Genomic DNA, 27,684 nt, shown 5'->3' on the forward strand with positions numbered 1-27,684 from the left:
ATGTTCAGTAGATCAAAAAGGTACCTCTGTATGGCTGAAATATGTTCAGTTTGACAATTATTTGTCTGGCTAATATAACAAAATAAGAGGTCTTTCTGTAGAGTAACTTAATGTTCAAGAATTATTTGGCCAGAAATATATTCCGTAGGTAAAATAAGGACTCTTGTATGGCTGAAGTAACATCAAAAGGAGTCAATGAGTATGTAAAGAAAGTTCAAGATCAAGTACTTGTGGGCCAAAAATATGTTCAGTAGGTCAAATATCTGTCTGGCTAATATAACAAAATAAGAGGTCTTTCTGTATAGTAACTTAATGTTCAAGAATTCTTTGGCCAGAAATATGTTCAGTAGGTAAAATGAGGACTCTTGTATGGCTGAAGAAACATCAAAATGAGTCAATGAGTATGTTTAGAAAGCTCAAGATCTAGTAATCGTTGGCCAGAACTATATTCGTGGCTCAGAAAGGAACCTCTGTATAGCTTATATATCATCAAAAGAGTCTATAGTTTATATTGTTTAAAACCTTTTGAGGACCCTTTTACCAGAAATTAGTTCAATAGGTCAGATATGGACATTCTATATGGCTTAGGCAGCATCAGAAGGAGTCTATGAGTATGTATAGAAAGTTCAAGATTAGCTTGGTCCAGAAATATGTTCAGTAGGTAAAATAAGGACTCTTGTACCGCTGAATTAACATCAAACGGAGTCAATGAGTATGTTTAGAAGTTCAAGATCTAATACTCGTGGGCCATAAATATGTTCAGTAGGTCAAATATCTTCCTGGCTAATAAAACATCATAAGAAGTAAGTATCTATGTATAGTAACCTAATGAAAGTACTCTTTGGCTAGAAATATGTTCAGTAGATCATAAAGGTACCTCTGCATGGCTGAAATATGTTCAGTTGGTCAAATATCTGTCTGGCTAATATAACAAAATAAGAGGTCTTTCTGTATAGTAACTTAATGTTCAAGAATTCTTTGGCCAGAAATGGAAATGCATGCGAAAGCACATATTTTATATGTTTTCATTTCACAGAAGTTAGTTCTTTCTTGCAATGCAATGCAACTGTTAAAAATGCTATCTCTTCAATGCACTACGGAATGCGTTAGTTATTTCATGCATTGCACTGTACATATCTTATATATTATTCTTTAATGCACAACGTTAGACGTGTGTGCAATGCAAGCATGTCGTTTCTTCGTTGAACTAAGAAATTAGTTGGTTATTGTATGCATTGTAAAGCAACAGCTAATGCAACGATTTCTCTTCATCACACAAATACAACAGCTAAATGCAATGATTTTCCTTCAGTTAAACAACTGAATAAGTTAGTTGTAGTGTGAAAAAGCATGCGAAAGCACAGGTGTTATTATGGTTATACTTCAATGCACAACGTTTGATCGTATATGCAATGAATCCAAAAGCATATGCATTGCACATATTCGTTGCACAAAGGAACGAGTTAGTTATTATGTTATATGCATTGTATAGTTATATGCATTGTAAAGCGACCGCTCATGTGATGTTTTCTCGTCAGTACACAAATAAATTAGTTGTAGAATGGAAATGCATGCGAAAGGACATATGTTATGTCTTTTCATTGCAAAGAGGAATAAGCCAGATATTTTATGCATTGCAACAACACACGTTATCTATTCAATGCACTACGGAATGGGTTACTTCTTGAATGCACTGAACTGCAAAAAAGTGCATATTACTTATATGTTATTCTTCAATGGACAACGTTTGATTGTATGTGCCTTGCGACCGCTCATGTGATGTTTTCTCGTCAGTACACATATGAATTAGTTGTAGAATAGAAATGCATGCGAAAGCACATGTTATGTCTTTTCTTTTCATTGCAAAGAGGAACAAGTTAGATATTGCATGCAATGCAATCAAACAACACACGTTATCTCTTCAATGCACTATGGAATGGGTTAGTGCTTTAATGCACTGAACTGCAAAAAAGTGAATATTACTTATATGTTATTCTTCAATACATAACGTTTGATCGTATGTGCAATGCAATCCAAAAGCACATGCATTGCACATCTCTTCGTTGCACAAAGGAACGAGTTAGTCATTGTATGCACTGTAAAGCGACCGCTCATGTGATGTTTTCTCGTCAGTGCACAACTGAATTAGTTGTAGAATGGAAATGCATGCGAAAGCACATGTTATGTCTTTTCTTTTCATTGCAAAGAGGAACAAGTTAGATATTGCATGCAATGCAATCAAACAACACACGTTATCTCTTCAATGCACTACGGAATGGGTTAGTGCTTTAATGCACTGAACTGCAAAAAAGTGCATATTACTTATATGTTATTCTTCAATACATAACGTTTGATCGTATGTGCAATGCAATCCAAAAGCACATGCATTGCACATCTCTTCGTTGCACAAAGGAACGGGTATGCATTGTGAAGCGACCGCTCATGTGGTTTTCTCTTCAGTGCACATATGAATTAGTTGTAGGATGGAAATGCATGCGAAAGCACATATTGTTAGGTGTTTTCTTTTCATTGCACAGAGGAATGAGTTAGTTATTGTGTGCATTGTAAGGTAACAGCTAATGCAAGGATTTCTATTCATCACACAAATGCAACAGCTAATGCAATGATTTCCCTTCAGTCGCACAACTGAATAAGTTAGTTGTAGTGTGGAAAAGCATGCGAAAGCAAAGGTGTTATTCTTCAATGCACAACGCTTGATCTTATGTGCAATGAATTCCAAAAGCACATGCATTGCACATCTTTTCGTTGCACAAAGGAACGAGTTAGTCATTGTATGTAAATTTGAGCTCTTGTTCCTCTTTGCAGAGGGGACCGCACTAAGTCGGGACACATTCTGGGCGACGCACAACGTCGTGATCAGCCTGACATGCAGGACACTAAGAACATGTCTCCGGCCCCCTTCGCTCTCCTCAGACTGCTCACACACATGTCCATGCTGCTGGGAGCTCAAAGCAACACACAGGTGTTTATATATATATATTTATGAAAGTATGCTTATTTTGGTTTGGGGTATTGATACATGCAGGGCTGCTAACTCTCACATGAGACTCACGCAATTGACACTTTTCTCATGCTCTCACGCCACACATCCATTTTCTCACGCAAAGAGGACACCGACAGAAAAGGAGGGTTACTTTGATATGAAACAACAGCTCAGTTTTCCACTTATGTTAATTTTATTGCGAAATTCAAGCAATAAATACTGTTTTGGCGCTCTTAAACATGACAGCTCGTTGTAGCGCCTCAGTTACGGCACGTGAACTGATCATCTCTTCCTCTTTACTACTATTTAATAGAAATTAAACATGAATGAACATTAGAAGGTGAAAGATAGTGAATGTTGGAAGGTAAATGTTGAAAGATACAGTACAACGTACCGAAACGTAACATGTCACATGTACTTGATCAATCAGTGTTTCAAACGTGGAAAGATCTCAATAAAACAGTCTATAACAGCAATTCCCAAACTGTGGTCCGTGAGGGTACTGCAGGTGGTCCGTGGAAAGGCAAAATAAAATATAAAATAATATTTTTTTACCTTCATTTTACCAGGAAATTCCCACAAAAAATAAAAAGTAAAAAGAATATGAAGGCCTATATTGATATACATTTTAAATTAGATTTAAAACAAGAGTCAGAGGCAGAGGTTACCAATAATGGTAATTATCATCACATCACACGCATAGCCTTTATAGGCAGTTTATATGAAACGAAATGTTTATAAAATGGAATGAATAAGGCCTGTTGTTATTTTAATTTCCAGTTCGTTTCTTGATCTCGCGTTTCTGAAATGTTTTGCGGATGTGCTGTTAAAGGTTGCATCAGCGATTTCAGGCCCAGAAATAAATGATCACATTCATCTAATCTTTCCTAACGATCAGTTAGCTGCCCGCCCCATAAGCAGGCTGTCAAAAAAACACGTCTCTGTAGACAGCCTAGGCTCTGAGATCTGCACACAAAAACAAATGGATACAACCACCACTCAAAACCAAAATAAACAGTGTTCCAACCAATCACCGATAGGGGCGGGTTTTGTGAGGTTTTGCGCTCGTGCACGGCTGGACGCGAAGTCGGAGCAAAACCCGCCCCTGTCGGTGTCAGAGTGTTTTGCTAAATATATGCACTATATTACATGTTTATTATATTTTTACACGTATCATTCAAATAGTATAACATTATTATTATAAAAAAACGCATTATATTAATTTGAGTTGTTCATTTAAACCTCTAATAATAATACCAGCTGACATGGCTCCCTGATGTTCACAGCATTAGTTGAGAGATTAGCTCCTTAGCAAAATTAACATGTAGCTACTGTACCTGATATTTATCCAAATTAATCAATATTGAATCAAGATCGCAAGCTTATGAATTGAAATCTTGAATTTTGTGTCAAGCACTAATAAAAACAGTAGCCTACCAGTTATTTTACAATGTAAACAACTAAACTTAATAAAATTGTTTAGTTACCAAATGTTTTAACAATCACAATACAAATTATTATGATGCAAGTCCTAAATCCATAATTCTTACTCGATGCTAAACTTGGTAAATTGGCATCCCTGTACATGTAAATCATACAGACATTGAGTTATCTCTCAGACAACTCAATCCAGATCAGATACACACATGTGTTTGAAGAACTGCGGAGTTGCTCATCCCATGTTTTTGCATGTGTGTGTCTAGAGTGTCGTGCAGATCATCAAGCCTGCAGTGCTGGATCCTGGTCCGTTCCTGATGCGCCATCTTCTGAAGGACATGGAGCAGCTGAGCAGAGCTCTGGGTAAAGGAGTGGATGATACGGTCAGTACTGTCCATTTGACCATCCACAGTCTACTGGAGCCCCATCCGACCAGCCAGTGTAAGAGCCCACACAACATTTGACACATGCCATATTGAGCTCTTGCTTCAGAAATTCAAGAAATGTAACATTTTGTTATTCTAAACAGGGCCTGTTCTTTATGATCAAAACCTTTCCACTAAAGATGCAAGAAATGCTTGGGAAACTGCCATGGATACTGATGTCATCGCACATCAGCTGAAGGTAAACAACATGCCATCTTTTAGTAAGTCATAGCACCCAGAATGAACAATGCAACTTAAAGTTCTTTTTTTCTTGGTTAATTTAGCTGTGTTTATCATGCTTGATTTTTATTTCCATCATTTTTTTTCTTTTGTCTAAAACTAGTTGACAAATTTATTGAGAATAAAAAATAAGCTTTTTTCTTTGTTGACTAGTTTGATCACATAACATAAAGCAGAAGCTGTGTGGGCGATTCAGAGCCGTTTCATTAATGACCTCATTAGTCGAGTACTTCTAATGACCGCTAGATTAGCTGATTATTTGAAATGATTATTAGTTGAAGCTCTGCTTTCCATTATTTGATTTTTCTTTTTCTCTCAGGTTTTGGAGCATCAGCTAAAGGAAGTGAACGCGTTCGTCAGGGAAGATGAGCGAGTGTCTTCCAATCCGGTGATGAAGTTGACATTTGGGGAACCAGGGCTTTTCCTGCGTTCTCTGCCAAAGAAATCCCTCATCCATAATTCATCCATCTGGAGCTGCCGGAAGAAGGTCTCGATGTTGAGTCTGACACACATTGTGGAGCAGAACAACGGCCGGGACACTTTGCCTGTGTTCTGGAGGTTCCTTCAACGGGTAAGATATCCATCAACCAGAGTGTTTCTCTCTCTGTTGAACAACCAGAGACTACAGCTACTTCCTAGATGGATTGTTTATGTTGTGTAGCCAGACTTTTGGCTATTAGCAGTAGGGTCGCAACAGATTGCAGTTGATCCGTGATCCGTACAGACCCGACGGTTCGGCACGCATGTGATTCGCGGATTAATTGCTGAGTTTAGCCATTACAGAGTGAAAGTTTATCATTTGCACGTGTTTTTTCTTGACAATTTACACATTGAAGCGATTTTAAACCATTCAAGCACAAGAAGAGGTGAAAGAGAACTCAACTAGCAGTGTTATCTGAGCGTACAGTCGTACACACCCAAAGCGCACACACACACACACAAATTCCTCTTTCACATCTCCTTGTACTTTAAGAGACTCATACACACAAAACTATGTTAAAATGCCCATCTCGGCAAGTATTCTCGTAAAAGCAGTCGGTTATGTCTTAAGTGAATGTGAAAAGTTGAGAAAGAAATCGGTTGTGTATCATTATATTTGGATCCGTTTATTAGGTCTTAAAGTGACAGCAGCCTATAAATATCTGCTGCTGTCTGAGTCATTCATGTCAATCAAACAACAAAACACATCTTTTACAAAGCAGGGTTCCAGACTGCGACCATTTTTTTAGAATGTGCGAGTTAAAATGTTATGTGGTCGCATTTGTGCGAGTGGACGCTTGAGCAACAGAACGCCGTTGTATCAGCTGCTGCAGTCCGTAACTTATGTTCAAAATGAACGAGTAGGCTACATCATGAATCCATTTTCCAAACAGTGTTTTTGACTTATTCTGAATCACTACGGTACGCCTATAATAAGTGTTTATATTCGGACTATTTTATCCCGGGCTCGGCTCGGCTGCGGAGTAGCCCAGTGCCTGCGTGACTCGCCATAGACATTAACGGAGAGAAGTTCCGTTTACAATGTTCTTCCGCAAGACACGTGCAGTTTATTTATTGATGAACGTAGATGTCACGCGCATTGCACACTGATGGTGAAACGCGCCAATTACGAATTCACGAATTAAGGCATATAAAAATGGTCTCACGAAACACAAAGCCCCTTCCTCCTGTATACGTCTTTTCAGCGGTTATACTTTCCTCTGTCGAGCGATTACTCTCATGATCGCTCGACAGAGGAAAAGGAAATTATTATAAAATGCAGAAGGTAAGGAGTGTGAGATTTCTGCTTTTTGTTAGAACTATAAACTTTGATAACGAAAAATCTGTATCAGTTTATTATAATACTCTAATCTTTTAAAATGTAATGCATACATTTGAATGTTTAATGATTTTTAAAAGATAGAAAGATGATAATAGACAGATAGATAGATAGATATATGATTCAAATGTAAATAGATAGATTGTATATAATTCAAATGTAAAATGCTTAAAATTACAGATTAAAATTACTGTCCAAAATCCATGAAAATCCTGAAATTGGCAATGATAATTAATATATTAGGTATTTCTGCTGCAACCCAGAAAGCCTTTGCTAGCCTTTGTCCATTAAAACCACTATTCATCAGCATGCATTGATTGCATGGCATGTAGCAAAAAAAAAAAGAAAAGAAAAAAAGGTGCGACCAAATCATATGCTGGTGCGACCAACTGAGAAAGTTGGTACCACCAGTGCGACCAGTGGAAAAGTTAGTCTGGAGCCCTGCAAAGATTAATCTATATGTAATTTATACAGTGAAAGCTACAGTGTTATTTTACATTTAATGATTACATTTCGGTACCTGAATACTGTTAGACATTACATTATTTGTAACTTCGTTATGTTGTATTTATCTATACTTGTAATTTGTGTATTTGTTCTTATGTTATTACTGACTGTTCACAGAATCTGCCCTCCTTAAGGTTTTTAATGATGTTTTATAGATAGCAGTTGATTCTGGAAAGGTAGTTATCCTTATTTTACTCTGTCTCACATCCGCCTTTGAGTCTACTATTTTATTATGGTATTTTATTGCGCCGTTTTGAAGATGTTGGCATTAAGGGAACCGCCTTAGACTGGTTTAAATCATACTTGAAGGAAAGATCATTTTTGGTTTGCATTGGAAATTTGCATTCTACATCATCTAATTTACATTGTGGTGTGCCACAGGGTTCCATACTTGGGCCTATTTTATTTTCTTTATACATGTGCCCTTTGGGCAATCGTAAATACAATATTATGTATCATTGAAACACAGATGACACTCAGTTATATATTTCAATAGATCCGAAAGGCTCTCAATCTTTTGATGCACTTGTATCGGCTTTGGTTTTAGATAAACAGGTCACTAGTGTTGTTAAGGCTGGTTTTTATCAACTCAGAGTCAGAACTATTTCTAAGCTGAAACCAATTCTCTCCTTTAAGGACCTGGAGACTGTTAGTCATGCATTCACTGTTAGTCACGCATCACATATTAATTACTGTAATTCTTTATATGCATCTCACAGGGTCAATTATCTCGTCTACAGTTTGACTCGTACAAAGAAGAGAGAGAGAATTACTCCGTTTTGGTTTCTTTACACTGGCTTGCCGGTAAAATTCAGGATTGAGTTTTATGGTTTTTAAAGCGTTGCATGGTATTGCCCCAAAATATATTGTTGACCTTTTGATACCTTATCAAAACACAAGAAATATGAGATCTTCTAGTCAAATGATTCTTTGTTCCTAAAACTAGATTAAAGTCCAAAGCTTATGCACATTAAATCTTCCCCATCTGTGGATGCTCTTAAGTCTAGTTTGAAGTCGCATCTTTTTAGTATGGCTTTAAGAGCTGATTGAGTGAGCAGGATTTAATTTGGTTTGTGTGACTGTATGTAATGGCTTTTGTTGTATTATCTACGCTGGAAGCACTTTGGTCAACGGCAGTTTTAAATGTGCTATAGAAATAAAATGTGTATTGTATGTTAACCAACTGTTTATTTTAGGAAGCAGAGCTTCGGCTGGTGAGGTTCCTGCCCGACATCTTGGCTCTCCAGAGGGATTTGGTAAAGAGGTTTCAGAACGTGACAGACCTGACCTACAGCACCATAGGAGAGTTCCTGCACAGCCAGAGAGCAGGTACTGCCCATATCACACATTAAAGAGATCATTTGCCATCGGGTCAGTGTGGGTCATTCATGATTGAGTTACGATAAATGAATTGTTAATTATTTCAGGAAGCTTGCTGATGGTTGATTTACCCATTTCAGCTCAAATGTGCTGAGCAATCATGCAAGCATATGCCATTTCTCTAGAAATATAATTACGTTCATTGCAAACACAGTGATAGTGCCATGTTTTCATTCAACAGCTTCCTTCTCGGCCTGGTATGAAAAGCGCATAAAAATCTTTTTGTCAACATGGAACCAAATCAGGGTGTCTCTGGCTACCACAGGTGAGTGCCACTACTTAACAGTGACAAGAATACAACTGTGAACCCTTTGAAAAGAACAGGATTTCTGCATTGACTACTCATAAAATGTGTTCTGATCTTCATCCAAGTCACAATTGTAGACAAACACAATCTGACCCAAAAAGGTGTACTTTTTCAAAATTGTATTGAAGACACTGAGAGATCATTGACAGAGCAGACTGGATAAAGTAAGTGAACCTCTGTGTTATGAGTTATGACTTCTCCAAAAGCTAAATGGAGTCAATTAAGGAGATGAGATTGGAAGTGCCCTTTAAATTAAAGGCACAAAATCATTAAAAATGCTTTAAAGACATGCACAAAGCTGGACAAGGCTACAAAAGCATTGCTTAAGACCTGGCTGTTTATGAATCCACGGTTAGATACCCTGTCTACAAATATAGAAAATTCTGAACTGAGTTTTTATTTCCAGACAGTCTAGACTGATTTTTCCACAATACACTGTGAGTGATTACTTAATATATTCAGTAAAAAATGTGAAAAGGACAGTTGTTTGTACGTTATTAGTCAGATTGTCATAGTCTATAATTGTGACATGGATTTCTGAATGAGGTCTGATTTCAAATTGCCCCTGTTTTAACCACCGTAAAGTAATTCATGGACACAGATGTGTTTTATTGTAATGTTTTATTGTGTGTGTCAGGAGAGCTGAAGCTGCCGGCTGACTACACTCAGGAGGATCTGGGTCTGGACGCTGACCTGCAGGTTTTGCTGCCTCAGAGACACGGTCTGGGCCTGTGCTCCACTGCGCTCGTCAGCTACCTCATCACGCTTCACAATGACCTGGTGTACGCGGTGGAGAAACACACCGGAGAGGAGTCTGGGTAAGAGCTTCAGCCGCTGTTCCGTGGCATTCTGGGGTTACTGCTCACGTAGGGTTATTGAAACCCATAACCCAAGTTTTAATCTTCATGGCGCAACTCTTCCTATAACGTTAGATATGGGAGATATTTAAAATCATGTGGCTTGTGGATTATAACTATTACTTTTCTGAATGATCGCACTTACGATTTCCACCTAGCATGTATATGAGGGAAAAAAACCACAGACTTGCTGGTCTAGACCAGTGTTATTTAAATGGCTGACTGCGATATATCATATTGATATCAGTTTCTCCCATCTGGACCGCAGGACATAACTGCGCCATTTTACCGTTTCTATGGATTAAAGTGAGCAGTAACAGAGTGGTTCACACCACAAGCACTCAGGGTTGATTATGGTAATGATCTTTCGAAGCTATATCTATAATATTTTTGTGTAGAGCCAAAAGTGGTTAATTCAAGCCCTTTCCGCTCCATACACATTGCTTTCTCCCAATAAAGACGATAAAGCAACACATTAAGACCTGCAGTTATTTTCACAACAGTAGCAGAAACACGGTGAGCAGCAAAACTGATACTTTCTCTAAAACACTGCAGAAAACAAGAATGCAGCTAATACAATTATTTGTATCTGTCATACAGATGACTCTGACCGTTTAACTAACTAACTAAACCAAGGTAATGTGTGGCATCTTTAGATGTTTTTTTCATACATTTAGCATTATTAATCGACATATGAAGAGCATTTCATAATAAACAATGTTAGATTTTGGAAAATTATTTAGAGATGGCAAGAAAAACTTTTAAATTACTAGTTAACTTTGTTTTGTCCTCATGATGAAAGTTGATTATTAGATTATGTACGTTGTTTGTTTTTAATAGTTTATTACTTTGAGCAAAATCTAAAAATGGTCCATACTTGAATGCCGGGGACACACTTAACGACTAGCTGAGACTGAACTGAACACACTTACAGACTTTTTAACGACTGCAGCAGATTTTAAACACCGTCTGAGAGCAACTGTCTCTGACTCAGCGTGTTTGGGCATGATCAGTCGTAAGTAAAATAAATACATAAAAAAATAGCCTGTTTAAACATCTGATCTAACCTTTTTATATTCATATCCGGTTGGGAGAAATATTTACTTTTTTTGGTAAAAATTCTTAGACATCACTGGGCTCTTTGGGCCCAAGATGCTCATCTCTGATGACTATTTTGAGTGTTTAGGTTTTTTGTTTTCTTTTACAAAGTACTACTATTGCCTCGATGGAAAAGTAACTAAAAAAGTGTTGTCCGGACAATAAGTAGGAAAGTAGGAGATATAGAGACCGGACCTCTTTGAACTTAAATTGAATACCCCTGGTTAGACAATATTAGTGGTGTGCTCTTTTGACTTGGGCTAGTAAACAACCACCCAGAACATCCTTGCGACCACATTGCAACACACACACATAAAAGCATGCGGATCTCTGTCTGAACCTTTGCCCTGTCAGAGCTAGCAGTTAAAGTTTTCCCCGTTTCTCCAGCTCATCCTCTGCCCTGTTTCTTCCAGTTACACGGTGAGCCCAGCGGACCTGACGGATCTGCACGTGATCCGCTACGAGTACGAGCGAGACCTGCTGCCGCTGGTGCTGTCCCACTGCCAGTACAGCATGGAGCGCGGGCAGGAGACCCTGCTGGAGTACGACCTGCCCCAGATCCAGCAGCAGATCCTGACCCGCTTCCTACAGGGCAAACCACACATCACCATTAATGTATGTCACTGCACCACTGACACACATCACCATTAAAGGGATACTTCACCTCTGGAAAGATGAGTGTGTATTTGAAATGGGTATTTATGTAGAAGAAATGTGAGATTATTTTTGAATTTGGAGCTTTCTAGACTGAGAAAAGCCAGAAAATGTATTTTTGGCTTATGTGGATGAAAGACAACAACTCCCAGAATGCACTTGCTTCGCTGCCCTAGGAGGCCACGCTTACCGGTAACAGAGCGCAGTAGTTAAACAACAAGTCTAGGCTACTAGTGAGTCTCCGTGATGAGTCTGCCCGGGATTTCGAGATCGCCCAAAATGTCCGGGATTCGGCTTTTGCGTTCTACAGTCGCCATTCATTATGTTTACTGTGGCGAGCAGTACGAGGCTGGGGCCGCGGGAGAACGGCGCGAGGCCGGTGGCGTGATTACCAATGAGCGACACCTGTGAGACGCACCGGTCTCGTATCTCTCATGGAGGAGCGGGAATTTTCTTAGCAATGTTAAAACGCACATCAACTGATCACTTGTTTAGCGTTCATGTAAACACTACATTCAGATTCACCAATCGGAATGAATTCAGTTCGATTGAAACAAAAGGTGTGCATGTAAACAATGAATGGCGACTGCAGAAAGCAAAAGCTGAATCCAGAAAATTTGGTAAGATCTCGACCGCCAGACATGTCCGGGAAAAAGAGGATGGTAACCCCTACTACTCAGCTTTCTCCTACTAAGTTACTCGGGTTTCTCCACAGAACAAGAGCCTGCTAGCTTAGCTTCCAAAAAAGATTGCTGACACTATGTGTACATTCTGTAAGTGAGATCCCACCCTCTATGGGCGGGTTGAGAACATGCGGGACAGCCCCTACTACTGACTGTAGTCTTTAGCCTCTGGCCAAAATACATAAATCTCTCGTCTCAGGGGGATATGAGGGTGGAAATCACGGTAATTTGAAAATACTACAGGTTTTCTACTAATACTAAGCTTAATGCTAAATACTGAAGTATCCTTTTAATATACGTCACTGCACCACTGACTCACATCACCATTAATGTACGTCACTGCACCACTGACACACATCACCATTAATGTACGTCACTGCACCACTGACACACATCACCATTAATGTACGTCACTGCACCACTGACACACATCACCATTAATGTACGACACTGCACCACTGACACACATCACCATTAATGTACGACACTGCACCACTGACACACATCACCATTAATGTACGACACTGCACCACTGACACACATCACCATTAATGTACACACATCACCATTAATGTACGTCACTGCACCACTGACACACATCACCATTAATGTACGACACTGCACCACTGACACACATCACCATTAATGTACGACACTGCACCACTGACACACATCACCATTAATGTACGACACTGCACCACTGACACACATCACCATTAATGTACGACACTGCACCACTGACTCACATCACCATTAATGTACGTCACTGCACCACTGACACACATCACCATTAATGTACGACACTGCACCACTGACTCACATCACCATTAATGTACGACACTGCACCACTGACTCACATCACCATTAATGTACGTCACTGCACCACTGACACACATCACCATTAATGTACGTCACTGCACCACTGACACACATAACCATTAATGTACGTCACTGCACCACTGACACACATCACCATTAATGTACGTCACTGCACCACTGACACACATCACCATTAATGTACGACACTGCACCACTGACACACATCACCATTAATGTACGACACTGCACCACTGACTCACATCACCATTAATGTACGTCACTACACCACTGACTCACATCACCATTAATGTACGTCACTGCACCACTGACTCACATCACCATTAATGTACGTCACTACACCACTGACTCACATCACCATTAATGTACGTCACTGCACCACTGACACACATCACCATTAATGTGCGTCACTGCACCACTGACACACATCACCATTAATGTGCGTCACTGCACCACTGACACACATCACCATTAATGTACGACACTGCACCACTGACTCACATCACCATTAATGTACGTCACTGCACCACTGACACACATCACCATTAATGTACGTCACTGCACCACTGACACACATCACCATTAATGTACGACACTGCACCACTGACACACATCACCATTAATGTACGACACTGCACCACTGACACACATCACCATTAATGTACGACACTGCACCACTGACACACATCACCATTAATGTACGTCACTGCACCACTGACACACATCACCATTAATGTACGTCACTGCACCACTGACTCACATCACCATTAATGTACGTCACTGCATCCCTGACTCACATCACCATTAATGTACGTCACTGCACCACTGACACACATCACCATTAATGTACGTCACTGCACCACTGACACACATCACCATTAATGTACGTCACTGCACCACTGACACACATCACCATTAATGTACGACACTGCACCACTGACTCACATCACCATTAATGTACGTCACTGCACCACTGACTCACATCACCATTAATGTACGTCACTGCACCACTGACACACATCACCATTAATGTACGTCACTGCACCACTGACACACATAACCATTAATGTACGTCACTGCACCACTGACACACATCACCATTAATGTACGTCACTGCACCACTGACACACATCACCATTAATGTACGTCACTGCACCACTGACTCACATCACCATTAATGTACGTCACTGCACCACTGACTCACATCACCATTAATGTACGTCACTGCACCACTGACACACATCACCATTAATGTACGTCACTGCACCACTGACACACATCACCATTAATGTACGACACTGCACCACTGACACACATCACCATTAATGTACGTCACTGCACCACTGACTCACATCACCATTAATGTACGTCACTACACCACTGACTCACATCACCATTAATGTACGTCACTGCACCACTGACACACATCACCATTAATGTGCGTCACTGCACCACTGACACACATCACCATTAATGTGCGTCACTGCACCACTGACACACATCACCATTAATGTACGACACTGCACCACTGACTCACATCACCATTAATGTACGTCACTGCACCACTGACACACATCACCATTAATGTACGTCACTGCACCACTGACACACATCACCATTAATGTACGACACTGCACCACTGACACACATCACCATTAATGTACGACACTGCACCACTGACACACATCACCATTAATGTACGACACTGCACCACTGACACACATCACCATTAATGTACGTCACTGCACCACTGACACACATCACCATTAATGTACGTCACTGCACCACTGACTCACATCACCATTAATGTACGTCACTGCATCCCTGACTCACATCACCATTAATGTACGTCACTGCACCACTGACACACATCACCATTAATGTACGTCACTGCACCACTGACACACATCACCATTAATGTACGTCACTGCACCACTGACACACATCACCATTAATGTACGACACTGCACCACTGACTCACATCACCATTAATGTACGTCACTGCACCACTGACTCACATCACCATTAATGTACGTCACTGCACCACTGACACACATCACCATTAATGTACGTCACTGCACCACTGACACACATAACCATTAATGTACGTCACTGCACCACTGACACACATCACCATTAATGTACGTCACTGCACCACTGACACACATCACCATTAATGTACGTCACTGCACCACTGACTCACATCACCATTAATGTACGTCACTGCACCACTGACTCACATCACCATTAATGTACGTCACTGCACCACTGACACACATCACCATTAATGTACGACACTGCACCACTGACTCACATCACCATTAATGTACGTCACTGCACCACTGACACACATCACCATTAATGTACGTCACTGCACCACTGACTCACATCACCATTAATGTACGACACTGCACCACTGACACACATCACCATTAATGTACGACACTGCACCACTGACTCACATCACCATTAATGTACGACACTGCACCACTGACTCACATCACCATTAATGTACGTCACTGCACCACTGACACACATCACCATTAATGTACGTCACTGCACCACTGACTCACATCACCATTAATGTACGACACTGCACCACTGACTCACATCACCATTAATGTACGACACTGCACCACTGACACACATCACCATTAATGTACGTCACTGCACCACTGACACACATCACCATTAATGTACGTCACTGCACCACTGACTCACATCACCATTAATGTACGTCACTGCACCACTGACACACATCACCATTAATGTACGACACTGCACCACTGACACACATCACCATTAATGTACGTCACTGCACCACTGACACACATCACCATTAATGTACGACACTGCACCACTGACACACATCACCATTAATGTACGTCACTGCACCACTGACTCACATCACCATTAATGTACGTCACTACACCACTGACTCACATCACCATTAATGTACGTCACTGCACCACTGACACACATCACCATTAATGTGCGTCACTGCACCACTGACACACATCACCATTAATGTACGTCACTGCACCACTGACACACATCACCATTAATGTACGACACTGCACCACTGACTCACATCACCATTAATGTACGTCACTGCACCACTGACACACATCACCATTAATGTACGTCACTGCACCACTGACACACATCACCATTAATGTACGACACTGCACCACTGACACACATCACCATTAATGTACGACACTGCACCACTGACACACATCACCATTAATGTACGACACTGCACCACTGACACACATCACCATTAATGTACGTCACTGCACCACTGACACACATCACCATTAATGTACGTCACTGCACCACTGACTCACATCACCATTAATGTACGTCACTGCATCCCTGACTCACATCACCATTAATGTACGTCACTGCACCACTGACACACATCACCATTAATGTACGTCACTGCACCACTGACACACATCACCATTAATGTACGTCACTGCACCACTGACACACATCACCATTAATGTACGACACTGCACCACTGACTCACATCACCATTAATGTACGTCACTGCACCACTGACACACATCACCATTAATGTACGTCACTGCACCACTGACTCACATCACCATTAATGTACGACACTGCACCACTGACACACATCACCATTAATGTACGACACTGCACCACTGACTCACATCACCATTAATGTACGACACTGCACCACTGACTCACATCACCATTAATGTACGTCACTGCACCACTGACACACATCACCATTAATGTACGTCACTGCACCACTGACTCACATCACCATTAATGTACGACACTGCACCACTGACTCAAATCACCATTAATGTACGACACTGCACCACTGACACACATCACCATTAATGTACGTCACTGCACCACTGACACACATCACCATTAATGTACGTCACTGCACCACTGACTCACATCACCATTAATGTACGTCACTGCACCACTGACACACATCACCATTAATGTACGACACTGCACCACTGACACACATCACCATTAATGTACGTCACTGCACCACTGACTCACATCACCATTAATGTACGTCACTGCACCACTGACTCACATCACCATTAATGTACGTCACTGCACCACTGACTCACATCACCATTAATGTACGTCACTGCACCACTGACTCACATCACCATTAATGTACGTCACTGCACCACTGACACACATCACCATTAATGTACGACACTGCACCACTGACACACATCACCATTAATGTACGTCACTGCACCACTGACACACATCACCATTAATGTACGTCACTGCACCACTGACACACATCACCATTAATGTACGTCACTGCACCACTGACTCACATCACCATTAATGTACGACACTGCACCACTGACTCACATCACCATTAATGTACGTCACTGCACCACTGACACACATCACCATTAATGTACGACACTGCACCACTGACACACATCACCATTAATGTACGTCACTGCACCACTGACACACATCACCATTAATGTACGTCACTGCACCACTGACTCACATCACCATTAATGTACGTCACTGCACCACTGACACACATCACCATTAATGTACGACACTGCACCACTGACACACATCACCATTAATGTACGTCACTGCACCACTGACACACATCACCATTAATGTACGTCACTGCACCACTGACACACATCACCATTAATGTACGTCACTGCACCACTGACACACATCACCATTAATGTACGTCACTGCACCACTGACTCACATCACCATTAATGTACGTCACTGCACCACTGACACACATCACCATTAATGTACGACACTGCACCACTGACTCACATCACCATTATTGTACGACACTGCACCACTGACACACATCACCATTAATGTACGACACTGCACCACTGACACACATCACCATTAATGTACGACACTGCACCACTGACACACATCACCATTAATGTACGTCACTGCACCACTGACACACATCACCATTAATGTACGACACTGCACCACTGACTCACATCACCATTAATGTACGTCACTGCACCACTGACACACATCACCATTAATGTACGACACTGCACCACTGACTCACATCACCATTATTGTACGTCACTGCACCACTGACACACATCACCATTAATGTACGTCACTGCACCACTGACTCACATCACCATTAATGTACGACACTGCACCACTGACACACATCACCATTAATGTACGACACTGCACCACTGACTCACATCACCATTAATGTACGACACTGCACCACTGACTCACATCACCATTAATGTACGTCACTGCACCACTGACACACATCACCATTAATGTACGTCACTGCACCACTGACTCACATCACCATTAATGTACGTCACTGCACCACTGACTCACATCACCATTAATGTACGTCACTGCACCACTGACACACATCACCATTAATGTACGTCACTGCACCACTGACACACATCACCATTAATGTACGTCACTGCACCACTGACACACATCACCATTAATGTACGACACTACACCACTGACTCACATCACCATTAATGTACGTCACTGCACCACTGACTTACATCACCATTAATGTACGTCACTGCACCACTGACTCACATCACCATTAATGTACGTCAGTGCACCACTGACACACATCACCATTAATGTACGACACTGCACCACTGACTCACATCACCATTAATGTACGACACTGCACCACTGACACACATCACCATTAATGTACGTCACTGCACCACTGACTCACATCACCATTAATGTACGTCACTGCACCACTGACACACATCACCATTAATGTACGACACTGCACCACTGACACACATCACCATTAATGTACGTCACTGCACCACTGACTCACATCACCATTAATGTACGTCACTGCACCACTGACACACATCACCATTAATGTACGTCACTGCACCACTGACACACATCACCATTAATGTACGTCACTGCACCACTGACTCACATCACCATTAATGTACGTCACTGCACCACTGACTCACATCACCATTAATGTACGACACTGCACCACTGACACACATCACCATTAATGTACGTCACTGCACCACTGACACACATCACCATTAATGTACGACACTGCACCACTGACACACATCACCATTAATGTACGACACTGCACCACTGACACACATCACCATTAATGTACGTCACTGCACCACTGACACACATCACCATTAATGTACGTCACTGCACCACTGACACACATCACCATTAATGTACGTCACTGCACCACTGACACACATCACCATTAATGTACGTCACTGCACCACTGACACACATCACCATTAATGTACGTCACTGCACCACTGACACACATCACCATTAATGTACGACACTGCACCACTGACACACATCACCATTAATGTACGACACTGCACCACTGACACACATCACCATTAATGTACGACACTGCACCACTGACACACATCACCATTAATGTACGTCACTGCAGCACTGACTCACATCACCATTAATGTACGACACTGCACCACTGACACACATCACCATTAATGTACGTCACTGCACCACTGACACACATCACCATTAATGTACGTCACTGCACCACTGACTCACATCACCATTAATGTACGTCACTGCACCACTGACTCACATCACCATTAATGTACGTCACTGCACCACTGACACACATCACCATTAATGTACGTCACTGCACCACTGACACACATCACCATTAATGTACGTCACTGCACCACTGACACACATCACCATTAATGTACGACACTGCACCACTGACACACATCACCATTAATGTACGACACTGCACCACTGACACACATCACCATTAATGTACGTCACTGCACCACTGACACACATCACCATTAATGTACGACACTGCACCACTGACACACATCACCATTAATGTACGACACTGCACCACTGACACACATCACCATTAATGTACGTCACTGCAGCACTGACTCACATCACCATTAATGTACGACACTGCACCACTGACACACATCACCATTAATGTACGACACTGCACCACTGACTCACATCACCATTAATGTACGTCACTGCACCACTGACTCACATCACCATTAATGTACGTCACTGCACCACTGACACACATCACCATTAATGTACGACACTGCACCACTGACACACATCACCATTAATGTACGTCACTGCACCACTGACACACATCACCATTAATGTACGACACTGCACCACTCACATCACCATTAATGTACGTCACTGCACCACTGACACACATCACCATTAATGTACGACACTGCACCACTGACACACATCACCATTAATGTACGTCACTGCACCACTGACTCACATCACCATTAATGCAGTTATTGTGGAGTTCTGCAGAGTAGATCTATTAGAAAAGTTGTATTTGCTGATTTTTTTTATTCTCGTTTTGTTTTTCAGGGGATTCCGACATTGGTGAACAGACAGGACAGAAATTATGAGATCATATTGAAAGATGTGAAGGGCAAAGTTCAACAAGTAAGTTACATTATTTGTTTTAGCATGATACAGGTTTAATCTGTATCTTATTGAATGCTGGATTCTGATTGGTTGACGGACGTTCTAACGTGTGCGATAGAGTGCAATATCACCCATTTTCAGCAATGCTGGCTTGGTTCCGGAAGTATTTTTTCCATTCATTTCTCCCATAGGGATTTTTTAAAAAGTCTTCTTTTCACGCATTATCAGCCATGAACCAAGACAAGCCTATTTTAAGAGCGTAGAGAGATCACTTCGATTATGTCATTCGCAGTGATTCATGGGAGTGGTCGGAGCTAATGATATCTTTTGCAGCTTGTTTTGACTATGATTCGTGAAAAGTTTTATTCCTTATTGTGTACATATATTGCACATACATATTCCCATATAAATGTGAATGTATGGTCACACATGTATATACACACACATTCACGGAATGAGATACAACAGATTTCTAGTTCCTAGCATGCTTTGCTTCTGACTGTTAAAGGAGAGCAAATGTTAAAATTAAGTGTTATTTAATGTGTATTGCTCAATATTAATATAGGGGGAGATCTGATAGTGTTTAATGTTCTATTATTTTGGAATTTAACAGGTTTTCTGGTATGTGTGAGTTTTTGGGGTCATTGTGCTGACGAGTAGAGCCTGTGGTTCGGTTGACGATTGGCCGAACACCATTAAGAGTATAAGCTTTATTGTGAAAATGCTCTTAATTAACATTTCTGTTGTTTAAATGCGCCTTTCAAACTGTATATTTAATGAAATCAGTGTTCCACTGCAGAGATATATTTGTGAGATGTCCTCACGCGGTGTTGTGTTGTGTGTGGCAGGAGCCGTTGCAGCCGCTGACGCAGCACGACCTGGTGAAGGATCTGCAGTCCTACAGTGACGTGTGTGAGGCGCTGTCCACCGTCCAGCTGGCCCTGGGGTTCCTCGCCATGACCGGGGCCGACCCACACATGCAGCTGAGCTCCTATCTCAAAGAGGTGCTGCAGATGACGGACCACATGGGCTCACACATCTACAAGGTTGGTCATGAACACACACTTTCTTTATTATTGGACTGCGCTGAGCTGCGTTTCCCAAAAGCATAAGTTGATCGTAGAACTATTGCCACCAATGGTCTCCACAATGGTCTAAAGTGTAACGATACCCTCATTCGATACATCTCACGATACTGAACTCACGATACGGTATTATTGCGATAATCCAAGACATATCATATCAGACATATCATATCAAAGGCTAGCAAGAAATGTTCTGTTGATTAAAATGCTAAATTTGGTTTTACATTGTGTGTGTAAATGAATAGGCTTGGACTTGGTGCTGAAACCCAAAGCACAGGACAATAGAGACACCAGAATAACAATATTCATTAATTCTGAAGCTGAAAACAGAATTATTTTAGATGAATATGCTTGCACTCTTTCACTGACTAGATATATATATTTAAAATAATGTAGGACACTTTTTACTGGTAACATCAGACATTTGGAATTATCAGGACCCACAAATATTCCCCCATTGTATTATTATGCATTATATTCAACATTATATAGTAGTTTAATGTAGTACTGACACTAAAACTCTGAAAACGTGCATTTTTTTTCTCACAGTAATTTTTATTTTGGGTGAACTATACACAATATGTATCGTGGATAGTGACAATATGTATTGTTGCATTTTTGTATTGCGATATATTGTGTCACCCCTAGTCTCTCCGATCAACTTACGATGCTGTTGGGAAACGCAGCCCAGAGCAGTGCTGTTTCTAGGATTTGGGATGCACATAAATTTTGCCTACCGGAAATTTGCAGCCAAAACAGCTATTTTCAGTTTTGGGCCGAAATGGTTTTTGAAGGCCAAACAGATGTTTAATTAGATGCTGAACATAGTCAAAATGTGTCATAAGAGATGCGATATTTCGTGCACAACGTGGATAAGCCACAGCAGTTAAACATGCCAGCTGTGTGGACACTAGCTCTGGATTGTTTAGCTCTCGATTTTAAACGATAACCATATGGTTTTTTAAATCTAAAGTCTTTTAGTCTCTGCTGACGAGTGAACAAAACTTCACTAAATATTTGGAGTGTGCCTGCTAATAATCACAAAAACCTTTAAATTTCATAATGAAATCGACAGAGCATAAACAATAAATGTTGTGGTAACACTTTACAATTTGGTTCGTTAGTTAACATTAGTTACCATTAACTAATAATGAGCTGCACGTATACAGCATTTATTAATCTTTGTTAATGTTAATTTCAACATTTACTAATACTTTATTAAAATCTTGTTAACATTAGTTAATGCACTGTGAACTAACATGAACAAACAATGAACAGCTGTATTTTTTATCAACTAATATTAACAAAGATGAACAAATACAGTAATAAATGTATTGTTCATCTTAGTTAATACATTAACTACTGTTAACTAATGAAACCTTATTGTAAACATCCTCACAGCAGTGTTTACTCGTTTTTATGAAATTCAACTAATTGACGACTCTGACCCAATCCCTAATCTGTGTGTGTGTGTGTGTGTGTGTGCAGGCATTGAGCAGGTGCAGTCTGAAACACTGTGTGGCGCTGTGGCAGCTGCTCAGCTCTCTGAAATCTGAGACCATGATTCGTCTGAAGAGGGTGAGACACGCAACACACTAAACCGTATTCTGCTTCGAGTGTGTGTGAGAATGACTTTCTTCATCTGCACTTCAGGACCCGTTTGTGGGAATCAGCAAAGAGTACAAGCATCCTCTGCAGGAGGAACACAAGACCCTGCTCACGAGTTTCTTCACCAAGTCCAGCGCTGACGCCTTCCTGTTGGAGATGCACGAGTTCCTGCTCCTGGTCCTGAAGAGCCCGAAGGCCCCGGACACCTTCAAGGCTGACTGGGGGTGAGACCTGGCGACGGGATAACAGTCGCTCTGATTTTCTTCTGATGTGCAGAACTAATGAGTTTTTTGGAGAGGGTTCAGTTTTGCCTCAGTTCATGATTTACATATAATTCCTAAATTACAGGTGTATATAAATACATATAAATGTCAAAACTTTTCATTCCTATTTGAGAGATCTGACCAAATCTGTCAAGTGTTCTGAAAAAGTGGATAACTGTATTTTTGTATTTATTTATTCATGAAGCTGTTTCATGTCCTGTTTGGTAAACCCTGTTTGACATAAAGACAGCGACCCGGAGCGCACCGCATTAAATCTACTACATCAGGGAAACTCAAATGATTTATTTTCTCATGTAACGCAAGCAATCAAACCAACATTATGACCAACATTATGACGTAATTACTCAATATAGCCTACTAGCCGAGACTCTTCTTTATGTGTACAGATGTGGCGTAATGACTCAATATAGTCTACTAGCCGAGACTCTTCTTTATGTGTACAGATGTGACGTAATGACTCAATATAGCCTACTAGCCGAGACTCTTCTTTATGTGTACAGATGTGACGTAATGACTCAATATAGCCTACTAGCCGAGACTCTTCTTTATGTGTACAGATGTGGCGTAATGACTCAATATAGTCTACTAGCCGAGACTCTTCTTTATGTGTACAGATGTGACGTAATGACTCAATATAGCCTACTAGCCGAGACTCTTCTTTATGTGTACAGATGTGACGTAATGACTCAATATAGCCTACTAGCCGAGACTCTTCTTTATGTGTACAGATGTGGCGTAATGACTCAATATAGTCTACTAGCCGAGACTCTTCTTTATGTGTACAGATGTGACGTAATGACTCAATATAGCCTACTAGCTGAGACTCTTCTTTATGTGTACAGATGTGACGTAATGACTCAATATAGTCTACTAGCCGAGACTCTTCTTTATGTGTACAGATGTGACGTAATGACCCAATATAGTCTACTAGCCGAGACTCTTCTTCATGTGTACAGATGTGACGTAATGACTCAATATAGTCTACTAGCCGAGACTCTTCTTTATGTGTACAGATGTGACGTAATGACTCAATATAGTCTACTAGCCGAGACTCTTCTTTATGTGTACAGATGTGACGTAATGACTCAATATAGCCTACTAGCCGAGACTCTTCTTTATGTGTACAGATGTGACGTAATGACTCAATATAGCCTACTAGCCGAGACTCTTCTTTATGTGTACAGATGTGACGTAATGACTCAATATAGTCTACTAGCCGAGACTCTTCTTTATGTGTACAGATGTGGCGTAATGACTCAATATAGCCTACTAGCCGAGACTCTTCTTTATGTGTACAGATGTGACGTAATGACTCAATATAGTCTACTAGCCGAGACTCTTCTTTATGTGTACAGATGTGACGTAATGACTCAATATAGTCTACTAGCCGAGACTCTTCTTTATGTGTACAGATGTGACGTAATGACTCAATATAGTCTACTAGCCGAGACTCTTCTTTATGTGTACAGATGTGGCGTAATGACTCAATATAGCCTACTAGCCGAGACTCTTCTTTATGTGTACAGATGTGACGTAATGACTCAAAATAGTCTACTAGCCGAGACTCTTCTTTATGTGTACAGATGTGACGTAATGACTCAATATAGTCTACTAGCCGAGACTCTTCTTTATGTGTACAGATATGACGTAATGACTCAATATGTCCTACTAGCCGAGACTCTTCTATATGTGTACAGATGTGACGTAATGACTCAATATAGTCTACTAGCCGAGACTCTTCTTTATGTGTACAGATGTGACGTAATGACTCAATATAGTCTACTAGCCGAGACTCTTCTTTATGTGTACAGATGTGACGTAATGACTCAATATAGCCTACTAGCCGAGACTCTTCTTTATGTGTACAGATGTGGCGTAATGACTCAATATAGCCTACTAGCCGAGACTCTTCTTTATGTGTACAGATGTGACGTAATGACTCAATATAGTCTACTAGCCGAGACTCTTCTTTATGTGTACAGATGTGACGTAATGACTAGGGGTGTGACGGTTATTATATAACCGTGAGACCGACGGTTATAGTTGAACACCGTCATTAGAACTCTATAACCGCCAAAACCGTGCTATTAAAATATTTTTTACAAACATTTTTTATCATAGAGAATGTTTAATTACTAATATCAGCTTAAGAGGGAAACGGAGGCTGCTACTGCTGGAGATGATTCGGGAGAGGTCTGTCTGTACTTTACCGATCAGAGCGCGCGCTGACACGGAGTAAAGCCTTGTTTATACTCGACGCGTCCGCACGAGCGCGAAGGTGAGCGCGGCAAAAATGACGCGTTCGGTCGGTGCGCAAGACCGGCAAGACCCCATTTGGCTTGGCTGTGTGCACGGCTTTTTTTGTAACAGCGCGCGCGGCGCCGCGTCCGAGGATGACCGACTTCAAGCCGAATCTGCCCGAGCATGCACGTCTCACCGCACCGGCACGCAGTTTGCGCGTCCAAATTGCAAAGTTCATTCCAAAGTTTTTTCGTTAAGGTTTTGTTTACTGTGTGTGATTTATTTAAAACAAAGCACGTTCATTGCAACGTTTGTTTGTTTGTTTGTTTGTTTGTTTGTTAAGGATTTGTTTACTGTGTGATACATTTAATGGAAATGTATCAAAACCACGACGACGGTTATGTTACGAACCGTCACATTTGACTCACGTCATAACCGTCATCACCAATTCTGAAACCGGCACACCCCTAGTAATGACTCAATATAGTCTACTAGCCGAGACTCTTCTTTATGTGTACAGATGTGACGTAATGACTCAATATAGTCTACTAGCCGAGACTCTTCTTTATGTGTACAGATGTGACGTAATGACTCAATATAGCCTACTAGCCGAGACTCTTCTTTATGTGTACAGATGTGACGTAATGACTCAATATAGTCTCAATATAGAAAGGTTCAAACAACAATCACCAATGACAACAGATTCACCCGCTGCAAAATGCAAAAGACTTCGTTCGGACTTCGGAGTGGCTACAGAAAAAAAGAGACTGCAACCGGACCCATGCGAAAACATGGATACATATCAGAAGGACATTACATGTAGTCGCGCAATGCTGACGTTGTTAACATTAACAATTTGAGAACAAAGTATAATTTGCACGGTTTTGCGTGATATGATAAGCGATTGTTAGATTTAATCAGTGCGATTTACTGCAATGTCAGAACCAGAACACAAGTGGATGTTACTTACTTGTTCAGATGACATTTTCCGGTGAAAATTATTATGTTGAATTCGTATGCTGTGATTCTTAATGCCAGTATCCACACCGGCGCGGTGACTGACAGCCGCACACTCTCCTCAAACACTGTGTTCATCCGCGCTGTGCCGTGTCGAGGGTGTCGAAGTACAACTCACGTAAAGATGATAATTCCGCTAATAATTGCAATTGCAGATTTCGAACAGAGACGGCGACAAAGAGGAAAAACTGCGGACTGCAGCTTTAAATTACTAAATTGACATACAGTTTGGTGGGGAATATGGGGAAATATTCATATTCTACAGGAAACCTGGTTAACTTGTGCTCTAAAGCTCTTGCTGAACTGATGTAAATCTGTACTAACTCCGTGATGTGTGTGTCTGCAGTCTGAAAGACACGGTTGTGTCCTACATGGAGCGCAAAGATCTGGACATTCCTCCTGAGGTGGACGAGTTCTTCCCTGAAAAGATCCTGCTCTCGCAGTACACCGACACGTGGAAGTTCTCGGTCCATGTCAGACAAGAACGACACCAAAGATGAAGAGCTCCTGTTGTCTTACCTAATCACTCGTATCAGGGAAAGATTCGGTTTCATTTACAAATGCCATACTCATTACAGACTTTCCAAAACTGTGCCTTTTATGCACCTGAGTTACAGTGTATGAGGTTCAGTGTTCTGCTGTATATTTACTCGTTCATATACAGCTCTGTGTACTGTCATATTATTCGCTCTGTCAAAGTAGTC

At 41.1% G+C, this 27,684-nt stretch overlaps 1 protein-coding gene across 1 annotated transcript; it reads left to right on the forward strand.

Moving 5' to 3' along the window:
- LOC130084487 (E3 ubiquitin-protein ligase rnf213-alpha) lies at positions 1-27,684 on the forward strand. Its single transcript, XM_056249946.1, has 14 exons — positions 1-20; positions 2,827-2,983; positions 4,708-4,882; positions 4,971-5,065; positions 5,426-5,677; positions 8,629-8,761; positions 8,994-9,077; positions 9,757-9,937; positions 11,488-11,689; positions 20,686-20,763; positions 21,594-21,791; positions 23,319-23,408; positions 23,484-23,662; positions 27,327-27,684. The coding sequence occupies exons 1-14, from the start codon at positions 1-3 to the stop codon at positions 27,478-27,480; spliced, it is 1,998 nt and encodes a 665-aa protein (XP_056105921.1). The 3' UTR covers positions 27,481-27,684.

Source organism: Rhinichthys klamathensis, unplaced genomic scaffold (genome assembly GCF_029890125.1).
Source record: "Rhinichthys klamathensis goyatoka isolate OS25496 unplaced genomic scaffold, OSU_Roscu_1.1 h1tg000065l_1, whole genome shotgun sequence".
NCBI classification, from domain to species: domain Eukaryota; kingdom Metazoa; phylum Chordata; class Actinopteri; order Cypriniformes; family Leuciscidae; genus Rhinichthys; species Rhinichthys klamathensis.

Bases quoted from the DNA above. Each gene is read 5' to 3' on its own strand.
- LOC130084487 (XM_056249946.1), top strand. From the start codon at position 1: ATGTTCAGTAGATCAAAAAG. The intron at 4,883-4,970 runs GTAAGAGCCCAC...TATTCTAAACAG, and splicing joins GCCCCATCCGACCAGCCAGT to GGCCTGTTCTTTATGATCAA. The intron at 23,409-23,483 runs GTGAGACACGCA...TCTGCACTTCAG, and splicing joins CCATGATTCGTCTGAAGAGG to GACCCGTTTGTGGGAATCAG.